General features: G+C 41.2%; 1 protein-coding gene across 2 annotated transcripts in view; it reads right to left on the reverse strand.

Moving 5' to 3' along the window:
* Positions 1–20,589, reverse strand: part of LOC144048957 (uncharacterized) — a 66,103-nt gene that overhangs the window by 42,231 nt on the left and 3,283 nt on the right. Inside the window, exons 2-7 of one of the 2 annotated variants that reach the window (XM_077561472.1) lie at positions 19,964–20,022; positions 16,697–17,900; positions 13,604–13,658; positions 7,679–7,732; positions 4,136–4,189; positions 2,924–2,977 (exon numbers count right to left, since the gene is read on the reverse strand). In XM_077561472.1, the coding sequence (XP_077417598.1) occupies positions 2,924–2,977; positions 4,136–4,189; positions 7,679–7,732; positions 13,604–13,658; positions 16,697–17,900; positions 19,964–20,022 (1,480 nt within the window). Of the gene's footprint in view, positions 1–2,923; positions 2,978–4,135; positions 4,190–7,678; positions 7,733–13,603; positions 13,659–16,668; positions 17,901–19,963; positions 20,023–20,589 lie in introns of both variants that reach the window. The other variant, XM_077561471.1, reaches the window with a different exon arrangement.

Genomic DNA, 20,589 nt, shown 5'->3' on the forward strand with positions numbered 1-20,589 from the left:
TCTCCAGCCTATATTGTTATTGTCACCGTAGAACATAATAACCGTATAGAAAATGGCTGGATGGGCTTATAGTGTTTAATCTATCCAATTATAATCGACTGACTGTATGGACGGGGGAGGATAATGAACCACATGAGGATTTTTTTTTTGCCACATTTGAATCAAAAGTGCTGAGTCATGTTTTTTTTTTTTGGGGGGGGGGGGGGGCAGGAATATGACCCAGATGATTTGTAAAGGAGTTAGTTGAGTGCAGCTGGTGGCCTTGAGCGGAGCCGAGGCGATCGCATCTCTTTAATTCACTGGATGCAAAAGTGAATTTTAATACGCCGTTTGGAGTTTGCAGCATTAGCACGCGTGAAAAGGTTTAACCCAGATGTGTCCGGACTTGAGCCAGACTGTCAGACCAACGCCCAGCGCGGGATCACCATAAACGATCAGGAAGTGGATCAGCGTTTTCCCATGACTGCATGTTCTATGACTCATGAGGAAAGAAGAGATATTTCTTCTTCTTTTTTTTTCACGCATTCAAAGATGCTGAGAATTGAGATATCGCAGTCTGCGTGATGCGATTGCGTAACACATTGATTTAGATATACGGTACACTTCCATGATTCACGCCCTGTGAGCGTGTGCTTTTCCCGCAGACTCCCTAACCTTGCTGTGACCTTAGAGTGTATTGATAAGGATTCTTTATCCCCATGAAGCGGACACGCACATTTAAAAAAAAAGGGGGAGATTTTTCCTTTTGCTGCTTTCTTGCAACTTGACTTCAATTTAATCAGTCATGAAACTGTGCACGTAACAGCACATCAAAGTCATGATAAATCAGTCCCCCTATTTTGCTGAAGATCTCAGGAAATACTGCTTGCTCCACAAGTAAGTCCATTTCGGGTGGGTTCCTCCTAGGAAAGCCGATACCGCCAGATGAATGTCAACAATTTTGGCATTCGCAGTCCCAATATGGTTTTCTTGCTGTGCTTCTAGGAATCGACATAAAAACATCTGTGAAAAGTTTTCAATTCACATTATTCGGATGGTCATAACTTTTGGGGCTTTAAGGCAAAGGACACATTCGTTTCTTTGTGTTGACCACCGTTGGATCCAGGGTTGATTTCGCCTACTAAATGAGCCCCACTTATGCGATCTGGCAGTGCATATTTAGAGTGGCTTTTATTTATATGGTTTTATAGTTGTTAGAGTGAAATTGACCAATTAGCACTATGGAGAATGAAAGGCTAATACATACGATATATGTGCAAAAATTGTGTATTTATGCAAATAGAAGGATCAATTGTTGAGCCCAAAGTTATTAATGTGGCTATTTTTCGTTTCATTTCGAACTGTTGAGTGGTCTCTTCTGACTGGAGATGAGAGGAAAGTGATCAAAGTCTATACAAAAGGTGTTCATTTGTTCCGATCTCAACCACAAGGGCCAGTTCGAGAGGGAAAGCCGGGTTTTAAACTTTGTTTTGAGCCAGGCCAAGATGGGTGTGTGGTTGTCCCGAAAAAGGAAAGTTGACGATGGGGCAGAAGTTGATCCCACGGTTCTGTGTAAAAAGTTGATAAAGTCCAGACTTTTTATTGATTTTAGTTTTTACAAGAGAGCAGGAGATCTGGAGAGTTTTTGTGACATGTGGACTGTTAACGGGGCACTGTGCGACGTGAATGAAGAGGTGTTGTGTTTTAGCGATGTTCTGCTGTGAAAGCATTTTTTTTTTTTTTATCTTTTTACTGTATGAAATTGCTCTTGCCGACCTGTGTGTTTAGGAAAAGAATGTAAATAAGAGCGGCAAATAAATGTATTTTTTCAAAAATCAAAAAAAAATCAGTCTTCAGTTCATTGTGCTGCTTCTTTTGATGTGCCGCTTTGGCCACCGTGGGGCAGTATAACACAGGCATACAGACAGAAGAAGAAACATTCCTATTCCTATTGTTCCAGTAAGCTGTAATAATATGAGTTGTTTTTCGCAAAGGATAACAATATATGCCGTGCGTAGATGTCTTGTGCCGTTTCTCAGTTTCTTATAGGGTCATAATACCGTATTTAGCCAGTCTATGGTGTTTTCTATAATGTTAGCCTTTGCTAGCTTAGCAGGGTGTTCCTAAAACAAAATGGTTTAATATTTATAGCAGTAATAAAGAAATATTGCAACAACAATGTTGTTGTTGTTGTTTTTTTTAATCCTTGCCCCACTCCATTAACGCTTACAGTATGTTAGCGTAGCATGACTAAATGCTTCCTAATGTATGTTGCGTATTGAGCAAAGGGGGGGACCGCAAAAGTATGCAAGTGCCTGAAAGCAGGTGTCAGTGTTTACAACTTCCTCTGCTGTCCGCTTGGGAAACAAATCAATGGACAACCTGCGGGAAAGGTTAGCATTGGAAATCACTTGCGCCGTGTGATTCCATAAAGCAGGATAGCAGGATTTAGAAAAGGGGCCAAGGCTAAAATGCAAAGCGCAAGGTCTTGAGGAGAAGAGCTGGCTGCTCATCATCATCACTGTGACAGCTTGACACGGAAAGAAACGCTCGCATGAGCAAAACGCGTGCGGGACGAGACGAAAAACTGGACCGAGGACTTCTTTTTTGAGAGAGCGTATGCTAATGTTGCCGCGTGGAATCTGACTTGCAGATGTACAAACTACAGTCAATCCAGAACACAGGTGTGCGCCTTGCTGGACGCCTGCCTTTCGTTCCAAGCGACAGCCTAACATCCACTTTTTGGCTGGAAATATTCATTCCAGATCAGGGCAGGGAAGAGGAGGAGGAGGAGGAGGAGGAGGAAGAGTTGATATTCAGATGTCTGCTCCAAAGACACAATATCGCACATATGGGCCTGTAACATGTTACAGATGCCTTCCTGCGAGACTTAACTCCAAACGCAAACATAAACAGAATGTGAGACGGAACAGATGCGTCCTACCTTTCGCCCGTGTTGGCCAGGCGGTCCAGCTTGACCTTTGACACCAGGCTCTCCCTGCAACAACAAAGTGGGTTGCGCGTTCTCAGTCGGCCGCTGTAATATCAATCCTTCTTTGCAGAGGATCAAGAATGTGACCCTATTTTTTAATATTGTATTCACTAAATATATATATATGCAGTACACTAAATCTACCAAATGAGAGAATAGACTCTTTTCTGCCTTTTTCCGTTCATTTATAAAAGAAAAAATTAGATTGTGCAAAATGCAGCCCTTTCTCCCAGGGACACTCAAACTGTGTTGACATCATATCTAAAACGAGGCAATGAGGTCATCTACTGGTTGTTGTGCATCAGTTAAGTGTGAAATTCACCCTTTCTCGTTGAAAAAAACGTAATTGACAAGTATACTCGTCAATGGCAGTGAATGAGACAAAATGGATGTTGGTGTACCTGAACGCTGACAGTACGTTCTTTGCAGTACCTGGACGCTCAAGGGAGATTTTTAAAAGTGTCGTAGCTCCGTACCGGACCTATTATCGGCCATAAATATGTGAATAAGTGAATATTGGCTCCAAATCTTGGCCATCGGCAACTTTGATGAAAACAGTGTGCCATTGAAAATGTTGGTCCATTCATCCCAAGTGTGTTTGATGGGGTTGAGGTCAGGGTTTTTTTTTTTTTTTTTTTAATTTTTGTCATGCTTGAGTGTGAAATTGTCCAAAATGTTTTGGTGGGACAAATTAAGACTCCAAGTGGTCTGGCCAAAATGCTGATTGATTGATTGATTGATTGTGTCTTTATAGTCCATCCATCCATCCATTTTCTTGGCCGCTTTTCCTCACTAGGGTCGCGGGGGTGCTGGAGCCTATCCCAGCTGGCTTCGGGCAGTAGGCGGGGTACACCCTGAACTGGTTGCCAGCCAATCGCAGGGCACACAGAGACAAACAACCACCCTCACATTCACACCTAGGGACAATTTGGAGTGTTCAATTAACCTGCCATGCATGTTTTTGGAATGTGGGAGGAAACCGGAGTACCCGGTGAAAACCCACGCAAGCACGGGGAGAACATGCAAACTCCACCCAGGAAGGCCGAAGCCCGGACTCGATCTCACGTCCTCTGCACTGGGAGGCGGACGTGCTAACCAGTCAGCCACCGTGCTGCCTGTGTCTTTATAGTGTCTTGGACAATCCCTTTTCATGGCGCTACATACTTTTTGTCCTTCCAAGGCTTGACCAAGAGACAGACCAGGATCCCCTTTTTCTCCCTGGAAGAGAAAAAAAATGAGTTTTTATATATCGCCCTGCACTTTCTCTCCATCGCCAAAGCACTCACTCACTCACTCCCGAGGCCCAGAGACACTTTGTTTGCATTCACACTATCAGCAAGTAATGAGATCATCCTTCTTATTGGTGTATTTACACCAGCGTGCCGGCCATTTATGCCCTCCAGGAACTCGGTTTACACCAAGCCGGCAAGGAACATTCTTCTCCCTTTTCGGGCAGTGGGACTATTGGGTGCATTCTGGGTCAGCGTGTGGTGCCTAATCGCGACAACGAGCAAACAGCCTTCGCATTTCCACCGCAAGAGAGCCCCCGTGGGGAAAAAGTGACATGACTGGCTTTGATGGGGAAGTTCACTCATTTTTAACTCGTGTGCTCCCAAAAACGTATAAATACGTTTTATTTTAAATATCATGCTCCCAAAGACGTATTTATGCGTTTTTATGGTTTATTATGCTAGAGCAGTGGTGGGCAAACTCGGTCCTCAAGGGCTTCCCTGCTGCAATCAACAGGATCGTTACCAAGCTTATGCAGAGCTTGCTGATGAGCTGATCATATATCAGCTGTGTCGGAGAAGGGAAACATCCAAAACCGTGCAGGACTGCGGCCCTCGAGGACCGAGTGTGCCCACCCCTGTTCTAGAGCATCCAGAAGAATTTGACGCAGCCTGTGAACTGAAAAGAATGGCTGAAGCAAAGGCAGTTATTACAAAAACAGCCAGCAGGTGGCAGCAGAGTATAAGAGATCGACCAGGGCCATGTTGCAAAAAGCTGAGATTTGTGAATAATGATGAAACTTAGCTGTATTCTAATGCTAATTGCTGCAAAACGGAAACGGATAGGAATATACTCTCTCTTTTTTTCTAATGAAAGAACTGACTTTAATCTTTCTTTTGGTTTTCATAGCAATTTAACACAATATTCTGTGGGCCTTGCAAAATCAGTCAAAATCCAGTAAAAGAGCCCGGAGCGAAGGGGGTTGCTTCAGTGAAAATGGCTGGGAGTGAATGAGTTAACCTGTTTTCATTCCGTGTGGCGTCTTGAACCCGAACAGACCAATCAAAGGTAGAACATGTTGACACTAACGCCGTATCGCTTCCTTTACATGTCCGTATCGGCCAAGATTTGGCCACGAAGCGTCTTTGGGAATTTTCTCCAGCTTGATTGCTTAAAAGTACAGCGGGCAGATCTCAAGCCAAGAAAAACATACTGTACTTACATCAGAGTGCTTTTTATTTCCATTGGATCATGTAAAATTTCAGCGCAAGATGTGGTGACTTCTTCTGCAATTGTAACCCTGCAGGCGTTATTTATCTCAATTTCCCTCTCCGTGTCAAACGTAATGGTCAGACGGTTCACAGTGGAGAGTGACTGAACATCGTCTTGTTGCAATTTATCATCATTACATCCAGATCAGATAACATGCGCAAAACAAACCTCAGCTAGCTCACAATCTTCGCTCGCGACGTGGTTCGACTGCTGGTTGATGACCGCGGTGGCATACGCGCTGGAAAAACGCCGTGTTTTAATAGATTTACCTGACATCAAAACACCTCTCATTCCAGGAAAGTGTAACATAACGCACCGGTCCCGCCTCCCCCGTGACATCAGCTTGACATATTATTCTTAGCAAGCTGCTCTCTTAACAAATCAAATCTGCTGATGTCAAGCAATTGCAAATGAGTCTGCCCGCACTTGAAAGTGCTCGCTTCACTCGAAAGGAAACAAGAGGCTGTTTCAAGAGTTGCTCAGTGCGGAGGATTTGACCTCAAAAATACACACGTGATCTTCCGATTACCAAAACGGCAGCTTCGTACGATTGCGAGGCGTCTTTTTATTTCACATGTGCAAAGCTCATTAGCATGAATGCTTAAAGGGGAAGTCAACCTTAAATAGTTCTTGCCAATAATATGCTACATGTGACCTTACTAGTCTCAACATGGCATTCTGAATAACTCTTTGACTGCCATTTTGACTGATCTTTCGAGGTCCACAGAAAATTATGTGTTTGGACTATGGAAACACTCATACTACCAAATGAAAGATTGGACTCTCATCTTTCATCAGAAAAAAACGTTTGTTTCTACCTTATTCCGTTTTTCAGTAATCAACAATAGAAAATGGTTAGTTTCACCTCTGTTTTGAAACAAACGTCTTTTAACGTCTTTGGCACTCCTGCATAGGATTTTACTAAATGTTATTTAACGTTTTTGGCAGTCAAAGAGTTAATATTACATTTGTGGAATATGAGTTATGAAGCAAAATCCAGCCATTTTTTATCCATTTCAGGGGGGGCGGCCATTTTGCCACTTGCTGTCGACTGAAGATGACATCACACCTGCTCAGATCTTAGGTAACGACCAATCACAGCTCAGCTTCAGAAAACGGGTGAGCTGTGATTGGTCATTACCTGAGCACTGATGATCATCACAGTTGCTTTCTCAGGGGGCGGCCATTTTGCCACTTGCTGCCGACTGAAGATGACATCACAGCTGCTCAGGTCTCAGGTAACAACCAATCACAGCTCAGCTTCAGAGAACAGGTGAGCTGTAACTGGTCGTTGCCTTAGCCCTGAGCAACTGTGATGTCATCTTCAGTCGACAGCAAGTGGCAAAATGGCCGCCTTCTGAGATAGATAAAAATGGCTGGTTTTTGCTGCTTAACTCATTTTCTACTAACACAATACTAACCAGAATACCATATTGAGACTAGTGGGGCTGCATAGAACATATACTTGTCAAGAATTTTGGGGGGAGTTGACTTCCCCTTTAAAGGCTTTGCATTTTCCAATGAATTCACCACTGATTTTTATCATGTGGAGTTGAGAAATATTCATCTGGAATGGATACACATTGTTTTTTTGTTCTATTGTGTAATTTTGGTCTACCAATGAGGATGTAATTAATTCGCCGCATAAATGGGCAGACAGCAACTGAAAAGTGAAGTCAGCTCATGAATTGTGGTTTGGGACCATTTTCAATCTACAAATAATTATTTTAGTTATGCAAAAGACTGGAATGAGGTTCCCCAGGGTAGAAGGTCAATCCCTCTGCAATTTGGGCCTTTTCTTAAGTTGGACTGATTTTCACCAGGCTGCCTTCACATGATGTTCGTATTTGTCATGATGATGACACATTAAAAAATGACTTACTAATTTCATCTTTGAAGATGGGACATTTTTGGTGGGAAACAAATTACTGCGGCGAACGCTCCAAATTGCTTTGTAGCCAACATTTAATTAAAAAATGAAAGTTTAATTGGCAGTTGATTTTTCCAGATGGTTGCGCAAGGATCCCTTGACCTATGTGTAGCAAATGGCTGATTCCGCTTATTAATTTGCTACAACAAGGTCGTAACGTTGACCTTTCGTTACTGACTTTGCTGTTCAGGGTTATGCGGAAACTGGAGTCTATCCGAGCTAAATGGACTGGTCAATTAAAGGGCAATTAAAATGTGGATTTATCAATGCCATACCTTCAATCCAGGTGATCCGGGTAGACCGGGGTTTCCATGTGGACCAACGGGACCCTAAAGCCAAAAACATGTGATTAGGAAAGGAACTTTCTGACGAGCGATTTATAAAAAAAAATAATAATAATTTGCTATTTTTGACCAACAAATATTGCAATTGTGATTTATTATGCATTAAATTATTATATAATTATTTTAAATTATTGTTTTAATCATCTGTTTCCCATGTTTTTTTTAACAAACACAAGCAATATCAGATTTTTTATACATAAATGTGTTTGGTCTTAGGCTGTTCTTATACCTTCACCAATGCCCTGTTATGGAAGCCCAAAAGTGTCATAATTCAATAAATGAAACCACAGTTTGAAATGAATATCATTTTGATAAATAACAGACAATTATGTAACATGATCATTAAATTGTAAAATGAAGTTTTATTATTATTATGAAATGTGTTCATATGACTCATGGCTTTGTACTGATTTTGCAAGGCCCACAGAAAATTGTGTTCTATTGCTAAAAAAAAACATGGAACCTGCCAAAAGAAAGATTAGAGTCTCTTCTTTCATCAGGAAAAAAAAGTATATATCTATTTGTTTCCATTTTGCAGCAATAAGCATTAGAATATAGCTAAGTTTCATCATTATTCACAAATCTGTTTAAAACAGTGGGGAAAAGAGCTTTTTTGCAACATGGCCCTGGTTGATCACTTATATTCTGCTGCCATTTTTGTAATAACTACCGTTGCTTTAAGCATTCTCTTTAGTTCAGAGGCTGCATCAAAGCCTTCTGGATGCTCTAGCATAAAAAAACGTATAAATACGTCTTTGGGAGCAAATTCGTTGTTTAATTTCATTTCCATTTTTTTTAAAATAAAACCCTTTTTTCTTTCTTTTTTTTTTTTTTACAAAGTCAGTTTTTGATTTCATAATAGTGTTTTTCAGCAGAAAAACTTCGTCTGTCAATCAAAGGTAACGGGTTGGACCTCTGCTGGATCCTTTCAGATCGATTATTTTTTTCTAGACGCAAGTCATGGCCATTGTTTGCGGCAACAGAATAATGTATAAATATGTTAATTTCAAACGTTATATACTACATTACCTGTACAGTTAATAAAGGTTTATGATAAGACTTGCTATTTCTTTTATTCTCTTCACAATTTCCTCTTGGGAAAAACATTTAGAATAAATCAGAGATGGCCTAGTATCCCCGAATGGCCCTAAAAGTTCCACTATATGACTGCTAACACATGTGCATCTATATTCTTCTGGTTGCAGCCGCCGTCTGAGGTCCGGGGCACGGCCCACGGGTCCCTGTGTTTGGGTTTGGGTGCTCTGCGAGCCCTCATGTGGTCTCCCGCATGCCTCTGCAGCCTCGGCGCGAAACGTAGGTTATTTTCCTTTCCCCTGCACTTTTCCACTGGTAAACGAGGTCTCATGATGTGAAGGCCACTCATCCATCACATCATATGCCCCCCCCCCTCCCCCACCCCCTCCTCCTCCTACAGTGGCTCGGTTGTGATTCTTTGACAAAATCCGCGCCAAATGTTTTTTTTGTTCGAAAGTGAGCCAGACCAGGTGGGCAGAAGTGAAAATACAGTTTACCGTTGATGGGATCATAAATTCATGCAAACTACAAAGAGGGGCCCACATGGAAAAATAAAGCACCATAAAGGATCCTAGTGTTGAAGAAGTGCTGAGAAGGCAAAATCTTAAGCATTAAAATCTATTCAAAGGCCCGAACAGGAAGCCACTGTATCTTCTGCCCGTTCTTTGACTTACTCAGGTTGTGAAAGAAAAGGATCGGATTCCACCTGGGTGATCCTTTCCACATTTCTGTTTTTTATCTGATTTCACTTGTCAGCTTGTGGGGGAGAAGTCAAAGAAGTCAAAAGAGAACCTCCTGCCTCTTTTCCCCCCACTCACACACAAAAAAAAAAAAAAAAAAAAAAAGGATCGGACCTTCTTCCCTCTTTCAGGCGCTGGACATATGGAGACACTTAACAGAAGCTCATCCAGTTTTCTTCTTCTTTTTGTTTCAGCAAATTCCCACTTTTTTTCTACGTAACGTATGGAAGTCATTATTGGCAGATAAGGAGCAGACGAAGGGAGGTACAAATTGCCGATTGTGCGGCGGCCTGTGCAGGTAACCAAACGCGCGCACTCCTGACACCTTCAGATCGAGGGCACCTGCAAGTCGAAACTGTAAGCACGTTTACGATGTGTGCCGATGACTTGGGGGGGTCATTAGTGCACAACAGACCCACTAACACCTTAATTGGGCTTTTACACTGATGATTAGAATGGATGTCGAACGTAAAGTGTTATTTCCACTTTCGGTGGTAACTGCAAACTATTCACGTTATTTCAATTGAAATAAACAAGAAATCATCAGCAGCATCAAACTATATTTCGATAAAAGGGGCGAAAAAATGTGAAGCCGATACCATATATTTTTTTTGTTTTTTTTCTTTTTATTCAGGAGAGCTCAGTATTGTTCATTCGATTTGACATCATCATTGCTCTCCTTTTTAAAAAAAAAATGTGTTTTTTTTATATATATACATATATATACATATACACACATATATATATATATATATATATATATATATATATTTTTTTTTGTATGTGGGTGAGCATGTGCATGTGCGTGCGTGCGTGTGCATGCGTGCGTGTGTGTATTCATCAGTTCACCTAAAGCCCATTAAAAAAAAAAATCCCATACTAATAATATAATATAATAATTAATTGCCAAATGCAGAAGCCGATACCATGTGTCGGGCTGATACCAGGCCACACGTCATGGTATCGGATATCGATACAGGTATCGGCCCCCGGTCTTGTGGCCATTTTTCGGCCAGGAACTGTCAGAAAGACTGGGGGTACAAAAGCTTTGTTCCGTCTCGTTCATTTCCCGCGTGTCTCCTTATGAGGTGACACTTGCTCATTTGATTACTTCCGGCAGCGCCATTTTGGTGTGCGTTACTGAGAATAAGTAAGTGCTTTTGTTGTGAGTAATATCAGCTATATCTGTGGTTCAATGTGTGTTATATATGTTTATAGCTCACGTAACTTTGTGGTGTTTAATTGCCTCGTTTACGTTTGCCTAGCGCTTAATTGCCTCGTTAACGTCATCGAGCTGCCGTTGCTAAAAATAGAACCATACGCAGACGCTAATTATAGCTCTTAAACATACTACATCATATTTGTAATGAACGGAGAACGTGAAACAGGAAACGGAAATACAGAGAAGTCTTCCAAATTAAAAGCTTCCAAAACAAGATCTAATTAAGACACTAAACAGCCTGAGGAATTCTTAACTGGGACTTTGGGACTTTTTTTTTTGGACCACTGGATAAATTGTGTCATCTTATTTATTGCTTTTTTATTTATTTATTTATTTTTATTGTGTGGTCTATGGAAAATAACTTTTATGGGCAAATTAAAAATATATCATTTTCATTAATTCATTTTTAAGGAAATTTCCTGTTGTTGGGATAGATATGTCATTTAAAAAGGTTTTGGGGGGAAATTTTATGTATCATAAGTACTAATGGTATCGGCACTTGGTATCGGTGAGTACTGAAGATTTAAGTATCGTATCGGTCTAAAAAAAAAAGTGGTATCGAACATCCGTAATGTAATTATAGAACAGTTTCCGTTTTAATAGACGTGTCATTTAGTTTCAGTAATGAAACCATTTTTTTAATCAGTGTACTTTTTTTTTGTAACTGTGAGGTAATCATTTCTAATCTTGCCCATTTCTTCCTAATCTTGGAAACTAGCCGTGGAAATTTCAGCTGCTTCATGAAAACGATGATTAATACTCGGAGTGTCAGTGTGGCCTACATTTGGGTCTCCGGTGCCGACTGATGAATGAACCTCAAAGTGGTTGGTGTGCAACTGCAACGACCCGCTGATCTCCAGACGGGGTCTTTAAACGCTTTAATATGATGAGGACAAAGACTTCTTTCTTTGCTGTTTAAAGAGATTGGGCTGCAACAGCCCGGCTCCACTGAGGTCCCACCACAGGACGCAGTCTCATGGGCAGGTGGAGTTCATACAACACCCCCTCCCCAACCCCCACCACATGTATGACTCAAAAGTCATGAAGCAGCTCCGCAAAAGACCAACACACACTTCTTTTTCTGATCAAATAAGGTCAGACTTTGTTAGTTCTTTGCCCATCGGTTCGGTTTGTTAGTTAACAGACAGCTGCTGCCATTTTGGATTCTGGATGCCATGTGTGGTTCCATTGACAACATAGCGAGACAAACCACAACAATGGACTGATTGTATCAACACTCCTCTCAGATTCGATGTCGAAACACAATGTTCTTCCTTGACCATCTTGACCTTGACAAAGGAAATCCCTCAGCATGCCCAGACATCACAGAGAGTGCGTACAGGCACATGGAGTCTATACACGCTACAATTGAATATAGACTAGCAAGCCTAAACATCATAGGGGAGTGCATACAAGCAAATGGAGGCCACACACTCAAAATCGAATAAGTTTGTCCTTGGCCAACATGCCGGCCATTAACAAAAAAAGATCCCTCAGTATGTCCAGACATTGAAGGGAGAGCATACAGGCAAACAGAGGCCATACACACCAACATTTAAGAGGTTCATCATTGGCCAATTTGTCAACCATTGACTAAGGAGATCCCTAAGCATACACAAACATTTTAGGGAGTGCATACAAGCAAATGGAGGCCGCACACTCAAAATCGAATAAGTTTGTCCTTGGCCAACATGCCGGCCATTAACAAAAAATGATCCCTCAGTATGTCCAGACATTGAAGGGAGAGCATACAGGCAAACAGAGGCCATACACACCAACATTTAAGAGGTTCGTCATTGGCCAATTTGTTAAGCATTGACTAAGGAGATCCCTAAGCATACACAAACATTTTAGGGAGTGCATACAAGCAAATGGAGGCCGCACACTCAAAATCTAATATGTTTGTCCTTGGCCAGCATGCCGGCCATTGACAAAGGAGGTCTCTCCGTGTGCCCTGATATTGTAGGGAGTGCATACAGGCAAATGGAGGCCATACACATCAACATTTAAGAGGTTCATCATTGGCCAATTTTTCAACCATTGACTAAGGAGATCCCTAAGCATACACGGACATTTTAGGGAGTGCATACAAGCAAATGGAGGCCACACACTCAAAATCTAATAAGTTTATCCTTGGCCAACATGCCGTCTATTGACAAAGGAGTTCTCTCCGTGTGCCCAGACATTTTAGGGAGTGCATACAGCCAAACGGAGGCCATACACACCAACATTTAAGAGGTTCATCATTGGCCATTTTGTCAACCATTGACTAAGGAGATCCCTAAGCATACACAGACATTTTAGGGAGTGCATACAAGCAAATGGAGGCCACACATTCAAAATCTAATAAGTTTGTCCTTGGCCAACATGCCGGCCATTGACAAAAATGATCCCTCAGTATGTCCAGACATTTTAGGGAGTGCATACAGGCAAACGGAGGCCATACACACCAACATTTAAGAGGTTCGCCCTTGGCCAATTTGTCAACCATCGACTAAGGAGATCCCTAAGCATACACGGACATTTTAGGGAGTGCATACAAGCAAATGGAGGCCACACACTCAAAATCTAATAAGTTTATCCTTGGCCAACATGCCGTCTATTGACAAAGGAGTTCTCTCCGTGTGCCCAGATATTGTAGGGAGTGCATACAGGCAAATGGAGGCCATACACAGCACTGAGCCACACTTCTCACACATTAGCCTGTTTTCCTGATTATGCTTTAATTTTTAGTACGATCCCAGTTAGTTAATGATTTTGTACATTAAATACCGCAATGAAATAAATAAATCATTTCAAGTGGAATATTTAATTAGTCAAGATCCGATGATGAGAGATGAAAGTGTTGTGTTCACTCACCCGTGGACCTCGCTTCCCTGGCTTTCCCGGCAATCCCGGAACCCCTTGAAATCCCTGGAAAGAATGATGTCAGATGGCTTATATTCCATTTTTTTATAAGTCTGTAAATGTACATGTAAAATGATGTAACAACAGGTGAATTCATGTCGGATTTTTAATGAACGTCACGTAAGCTATTAACAGTAATTTAAGTGCCAGAAGGTAAAAACTGCGGGAGCAAAATACTGACGGTCCAGAAAATGTCTTATTAAGGGTGCGAGTGACCCTTACAAAGCCAATATTCCTCAAGCTGGTAAAGCCACTTGTGACATATAGAACAGGCAAGGCGACGCGCTTTAATGAAGGCCATTGGCCAGCTTTAAAACAATTTCATACATGGATTAGCAAGGCTCGGAAAGGTCAAAACTAATGAGGGATCTGAGAAACATGAGCTCGCTTTGAGAAGTTAGCAGCGTTGGTTGGTTTCCCCTCGCGGCGCTGGTAATAACAAGAACAAGCTGGTTCTGTTGAGATTGTTATAGTAGGAAGTCTGGCAAAAATGAAATACGCTTGGTACAAAACCAGAAGTGTTTTTTGTGTTCTTTAACTCTTTGACTGCCAGACGTTTTCAGAAAAGGGATGCCGTGGGTGCCAGCCGATTTAAGCATTTTGACTGATCTTTCAAGGTCCACAGAAAATTACGTGTTTGGACTATGGAAACACACATACTACCAAATTAAAGATTGGACTCTCATCTTTCATCAGAAAAAAAAGTTTGTTTCTACCTTATTCCGTTTTTCAGTAATCCACAATAGAAAATGGTTAGCTTCACCTCTGTTTTGAAACAAACGTCTTTTAACGTCTTTGGCACTCCTCCATAGGATTTTACTAAACGTTATTTAACGTTTTTGGCAGTCAAAGAGTTAAAAGAGGGATTTTATGGAAGTAGTATTATCTTAAGCATAACCAACAGCTATGAAAGGAAACACACCATAGCAACTGTTTGACCGTTTTAAATAACGTCTACCTGCATCCGTGCCGATTTGTGAATGAAAACTTTGAAAACACATGCAAATGAGTCAATACTCGAACCCGGACCTCAGAGCTGTAGGCAGACAAGCTAACCACTTGGTGCTGCTGTTGTATTATGAAAAGAAAGTCAATTAGCATTAACGCTAATGAACGCAGAAAATTGACTCTTGAATCGCTACTGCCACCCGTGGCCGAAAAATGAAACTGCACACACATTATATTCTTCGAATCCAGTCTGAAAATGATTGGCCAGAGGCTTGCAGGATTTCCCATTATGAACAGATAAGGTGTTAATCGACTAAATGGTCAAATAAAAAGGCTATTGTAAAGATATTTTGGGGCAAATTGTTACTAAAGTGCCGTTTTAGTCACATTATGTGAGGTCTTCACTTGGTGGACTAGAATTTCCCCCTTTTGGGCTCTATAAAGGACACTACACACTAAACATGTTAAAAAGAAAATAATAATAATAATTGCCTACCAGCGCTACTTCAGATAGGCTAGTGAAAAAAAGTTGTAGGATTTGCGGAAAAGTTGAAACTCAGCCTTGACATCAACACGTCTAAATTATTTTCCTTTCTTCAATTTACAACTTGTGAAATCGACGCCGTGTCAAAAGCTTTGTGGGACTAATTATACAGTTACCACGGAAACCGGTGTAAACAATATAAAAGCAGACGTCGTCGAGTTACACAGTCATGCGTAGCATCGGGAAGATGACCTTTGCCACCCAAGTGATTGGCAGCAATTTCTGCTCTCATAAAGAATAGTCTGAGTGGCTCGTAGAGCTGCGGTTTCCTTCACCGCCACAGCAGGAAAGATTTATTTCAACTTTTTTTTTTTTTTGTTGGGTCAAACATGTGCTAATGCACAGAAGGTCTCTTCAACAATGGAAAATGTGTGTAAGCGTTTTTGTGTTTAGCTGAGAGACAGCGAACAAGACTGCAATGAGCTTATTAATGTCAAGGAGAAACATGCTGACGCGGCTAAATGCTAAACGCTAAAGCTACGCGTAGATCAAGGTCAGTATCAAAGATACTTGCATTGTAGCATTGTTTCATATCAAACCTATGACTAAATACTGTATGTAGTCTGTAGTCCAAAAGTAGATGAGCACCAGAGTCTAAATCATTTTTTGTTTTGTTTTAGCTTAAGCTAGCTAAAAATGAATCATGAGCTGGTATGGCAGCCGAGAGCTAAAACTACACTAGCTACAAATCCACTCTTAACAGCCTTTAAATCAAAGTATAATTGATGTGTATTTATATATATGACAAGCTTATAAGACATAAAATAGTCTGATGTACTCGGCCTAAGTCACAGTCCCTCCTTTGCACTAAAACAGCTCTTATAGGCACTATAAGCGTGACAGGACTAATCGACTCCAAAATGGTGCGCATTTATTTCACCAGTCAAATAAAAGCTGAGTTATTTCTGTATAAAAGTCAACTTCCTGGTATTTCTAGCGTGCACCAACTGGCAGGCCTAAAGCCAGGGGATGCCGTTCTCTCTGTAGCCCCCAAATGGTCTGAATTCAAAATCGAAGCTATTTTTCAGTGTAGCTGGTTAATCGTAATCTAATAATTCAGTCGGAAGAATCCAACACCTCATCACCGGCCGCTAAGCTAAAAGACAGGACAAGACTTTTTTTCAGAGAGAGACCGCCTATTTCTAGCGTAGCTAAAATAGAGATTCTTGAGGTTTGAAAGGTTTAGATCGATGTAACCTAAGAACAATAAACTGAAGTCATAGGGAAAGCATACGTTCTAATTTGGACATATCAACACGGAGCGGTCCAGGTTTACAAAACCTCAAACCCTAGAGACATATTCGACATCCACGTCAGCAGGATTAAAGCCATGAGCTTGGTCTTGCGTATGAATGACAACCAAAGTCGGATTAGGGATTAGCCCGCATGGAAACGGCAGCCAAGAGTTATGAAATGCTATCATTAATCATAATCATTTGTAAAATAAACATTATGCTGACAGAACTGTACCAGGGACTCTTGCACGCACGTTTTGAAAGAAGTGACTTATTGTCTACATACTCACCGGAGGTCCTGGTTCCCCCTTAAGTCCAGGAGGTCCTGGTTCCCCCTTAAGTCCAGGTGGTCCTGCCAAGAGTGAGACGAAGGTCGGTTGCAGGTCGAATGTTTGGAAGTCATCTCCGGCTGCGGGAGTGACGGGAATAACCGGCATGCTTTTGACATCCTGCCCAATTTTGGGGTCAGGATTTTTGGGCGCGACGGTGGACAGTTGCTCGTTGTGGAGGAAGTCGGATCTTGAGGAGGATGCCTGTGCGGACTCGCCGGTGGTCTGAAGTTTGGTCTCCGGTGGTCTTGTTGACGTCGGTAAATCCGTGAAGCCAACAAGGGAGTCGACCTCTGTTTGCAAAGATAATTCCCGTGTTGGTGGTGTCGGACTGGTCCGGAGAGATGTGGTCACAGTTTGCGTGGGTCTCTCCAACCCCGGATGGTCCACTTGACTGACGGCAACCGCAGGTTCAGGAGTCCAATACATAGATGTGTTATTCCCAATTAGCAAATGATCACTTGGGGGGAAAACAGATCCTTCAGCTGAGAAGGAAGTTGGTTTCGGGGTATTTGGGGATAACTCTGTCTTTGGATCTCCGGAAATGAGAGGTAGCAGGGGTGCGAAGACAGGCCGGTAAGTGTCGGCTTCTCTGCAATGTTTCTTAATGTAATCACAATAGTGATGAGCTGCCTCCGCCGATGGATAAATGTCAAACTGGCAGATCGCGCCTTCAAACGGCACCGCGTTGTGGTTCGTTTTCCCTAACAGGAACGAGCCCTCCAGATCAAGCGCTTCCCCTTTCTTGGCTCGGAAATCCGCTTGGAGGCTTTTGTTCCCGCAAGACGAGCGCAAGGACACCCGGTGGCCTCGGACTTCCAAGGCCAGACTGTGCCAGCGGCCGTCATGAATATCGTAGTCAAACCCGACGGAGTTCCTGCGGCCGGCGTAAACAAGGACCTTGCCGGGTACGAATTGCAGGCCCAGCTGCACTTTGCCTCTCTTGGACACAACGGAGAAAAGAAAGGCGCTGTTGATGCGGTGGACGGACAGACTGAGAATCAAGGAGAGGTTGTCGGCGGTGTAGGAAGCGGGGATGACGGTGCGCAGAGGCGCCTGGATGTGCGCCCTCGGGGTGAGAATAACGCCGTACTTGAAGGGGATGACCCCGTTCGGGACGGACGGAGCGCTCCAAGATGTCGACCCGACCGCCCTTTGCCCGGAGAGACCGAGCTGCTGCAGAATATCTACATCTTCAAAACATACAGAGAGGAGAAGTCAGACGCTTCGGACCGCAAACAACAAACTGAAAAAAATCACAAGCGGAAAACTTTTCTATTTTCTGTTGCGTGCACGGGATACATATTTGTGATTCTGCAAAACTCCAGAAAACAATTTAATTCAGTACAGACAACCGGAGCATCAATCAGTACTGTATTCAAAAGTCTGACATGAAAAAAATTGGAGAGTCTCCACTGTGGAAGTGCAGCCTCTGTCAAACAAAGGCACTGTGTTTAGCTTCAAGAGGTCGGAAAATCATCCAGGGCCAATCAGCTCATCTTGGATACCGTACGCTAATCCGCTCAGTACGTACGGTGGCGAAACTCCCGGCTTATGTAAAGATCTCAAATATGCATGGGTTTTCTCTCCAGAAAATGCAAGGGAAAAGCTGCTTTAAAAAAAATACATTCAGAGCTGAGCAGAGGTGGAATAAATGTAGGCAGGGGGGAGGAGGAGGGAAAACAGTGTGGGGGGCAGTTTCCCTAACTAATAAAAGCGAAAAAAATCAAAAACGCATACCTTACAGAACCTAGGAAAAAAAACAGCAAATTTCCAACAAAGTACAGATTACTAATAAAACCCAAAAAAATAAAAACAGGCATACCTTACAGAAAAAGAGAAAAAAACTGCAAATTTCCAACAAAGTACAGATTACTAATAAAACCGTAAAAAATCAAATATGCATACCTTACGGAAACGGAGAAAAAAACAGCAAATTTCCAACAAAGTACAGATTACTAATAAAACCGAGAAAAAAAATGCATAATTTACAGAACCTGAGAAAAAAAACAGCAAATTTCCAACAAAGTACAGATTACTAATAAAACCGAAAAAAAAAAATCAAAAATGCATACCTTACAGAACCTAAGAAAAAAAACAGCAAATTTCCAACAAAGTACAGATTACTAATAAAACTGAATTTAAAAAAATGCATACTTTACAGAACCTAAGAAAAAAAACGGCAAATTTCCAACAAAATACAGATTACTAATAAAACTGAATTAAAAAAAAAATGCATACTTAACAGAACCTAAGAAAAAAAACAGCAAATTTCCAACAAAGTACAGATTACTAATAAAACCGAAAAAAATATCAAAAATGCATACCTTACAGAACCTAAGAAAAAACGGCAAATTTCCAACAAAGTACAGATTACTAATAAAACTGAAAAAAAAAAATCAAAAATGCATACCTTACAGAACCTAAGAAAAAAAACAGCAAATTTCCAACAAAGTGAAGATTACTAATAAAACCGAAAAAAAAATCAAAAATGCATACCTTACAGAACCTAAGAAAAAAACTGCAAATTTCCAACAAAGTACAGATTACTAATAAAACCGAATTAAAAAAAAAAATGCATACCTTACAGAACCTGAGAAAAAAACCCAGCAAATTTCCAACAAAGTACAGATTACTAATAAAACCGAAAAAAAAAAATCCAAAATGCATACCTTACAGAACCTAAGAAAAAAAACAGCAAATTTCCAACAAAGTGAAGATTACTAATAAAAGCGAAAAAAAATGCATACCTCACAGAACCTGAGAAAAAAACGGCATATTTCCAAACGACAGCTTTTAATTGTTCATCTCCAAGTAAATATGCTCTTTTATCTAATGCTCTACATTCACAGCCTGCATACTGAAAAAGGGAATCAGACAGCCCGAGGCTTCCTTCCACCTCCTGCTGAAGCGCAACAAATGAAAATGTCTGCAAAAACCAGGCAGCGACCCAATTTGACTAAAAACAGTCAATCACGGCTGCTCTGTCTGGCATTTAGCACTTCCCTTATCATTATAACGTTTATTTGTTCTGAACATGACCTGTCCAATTTATACCACCGTGAAGCTTTAATATGCGTTTTAGTCGATAAACTACCTGGTTAAGCTCCAGCTCATTCGGGAAGGATGTTATAGAAGATAGCTGGGTAGCTAAACTATCGTCCTCGACAGTTAAACAGTTTTTTTTATATATGATCTAGAGCTGGAATTGGCATCTGAGTAAACCAGAATATCGCAGCTGCCTGGACATACTCACTTTGGGCCAGCGTGAGAGAGCAGCTACAACAAACAATAGTCCAAAGAATCAGGACTCTCCTAGGAGACAATAAAAGAAGACATTGTGATACAAAACATCCATTCGTACAAGTCTGATAACACTCATATGGACAATCTACAGTCTTTTAACCCTGGAGAACCCAAGAACCCTTTTCTTTTTTGGAAAATTATCAATTATACATTAAATGACTGCTATAAGTTCACTGAACACCAAAATATATGTTTTTTCAATGTTTTTTTCAATTTATTCCCTAATTTAGGATTAGAGTGAAATTTGACCCTTTGGGATTTAGGGGTATCATTTCGAAAAATCTGAATAACAAAAACTGTCAGTAAACTATTTAGAATTTAAGAAAATAATCAATCAAATACATAGCTACATTGAACAATATAATTGTTTTGTTTTATTTGTTGCATTTTAGCCATTTTGTCACCACCACTCCGGCTCATGTAAGTGCAATATTCATCCACTAGATGGCCCCATGCAGGGATCAGAAGTGGCACTCTGGACTTTTGAAGTTAAATTTGTAAAAAAAAAAAAAAAAAGGTCTTTGTTATTTGAGTAGCAGAATTTATAGGGGCCAAATTTGACCCCGTGGGTTCTTC

This window comes from Vanacampus margaritifer, chromosome 3 (assembly GCF_051991255.1).
Source record: "Vanacampus margaritifer isolate UIUO_Vmar chromosome 3, RoL_Vmar_1.0, whole genome shotgun sequence".
NCBI classification, from domain to species: Eukaryota; Metazoa; Chordata; class Actinopteri; order Syngnathiformes; family Syngnathidae; genus Vanacampus; species Vanacampus margaritifer.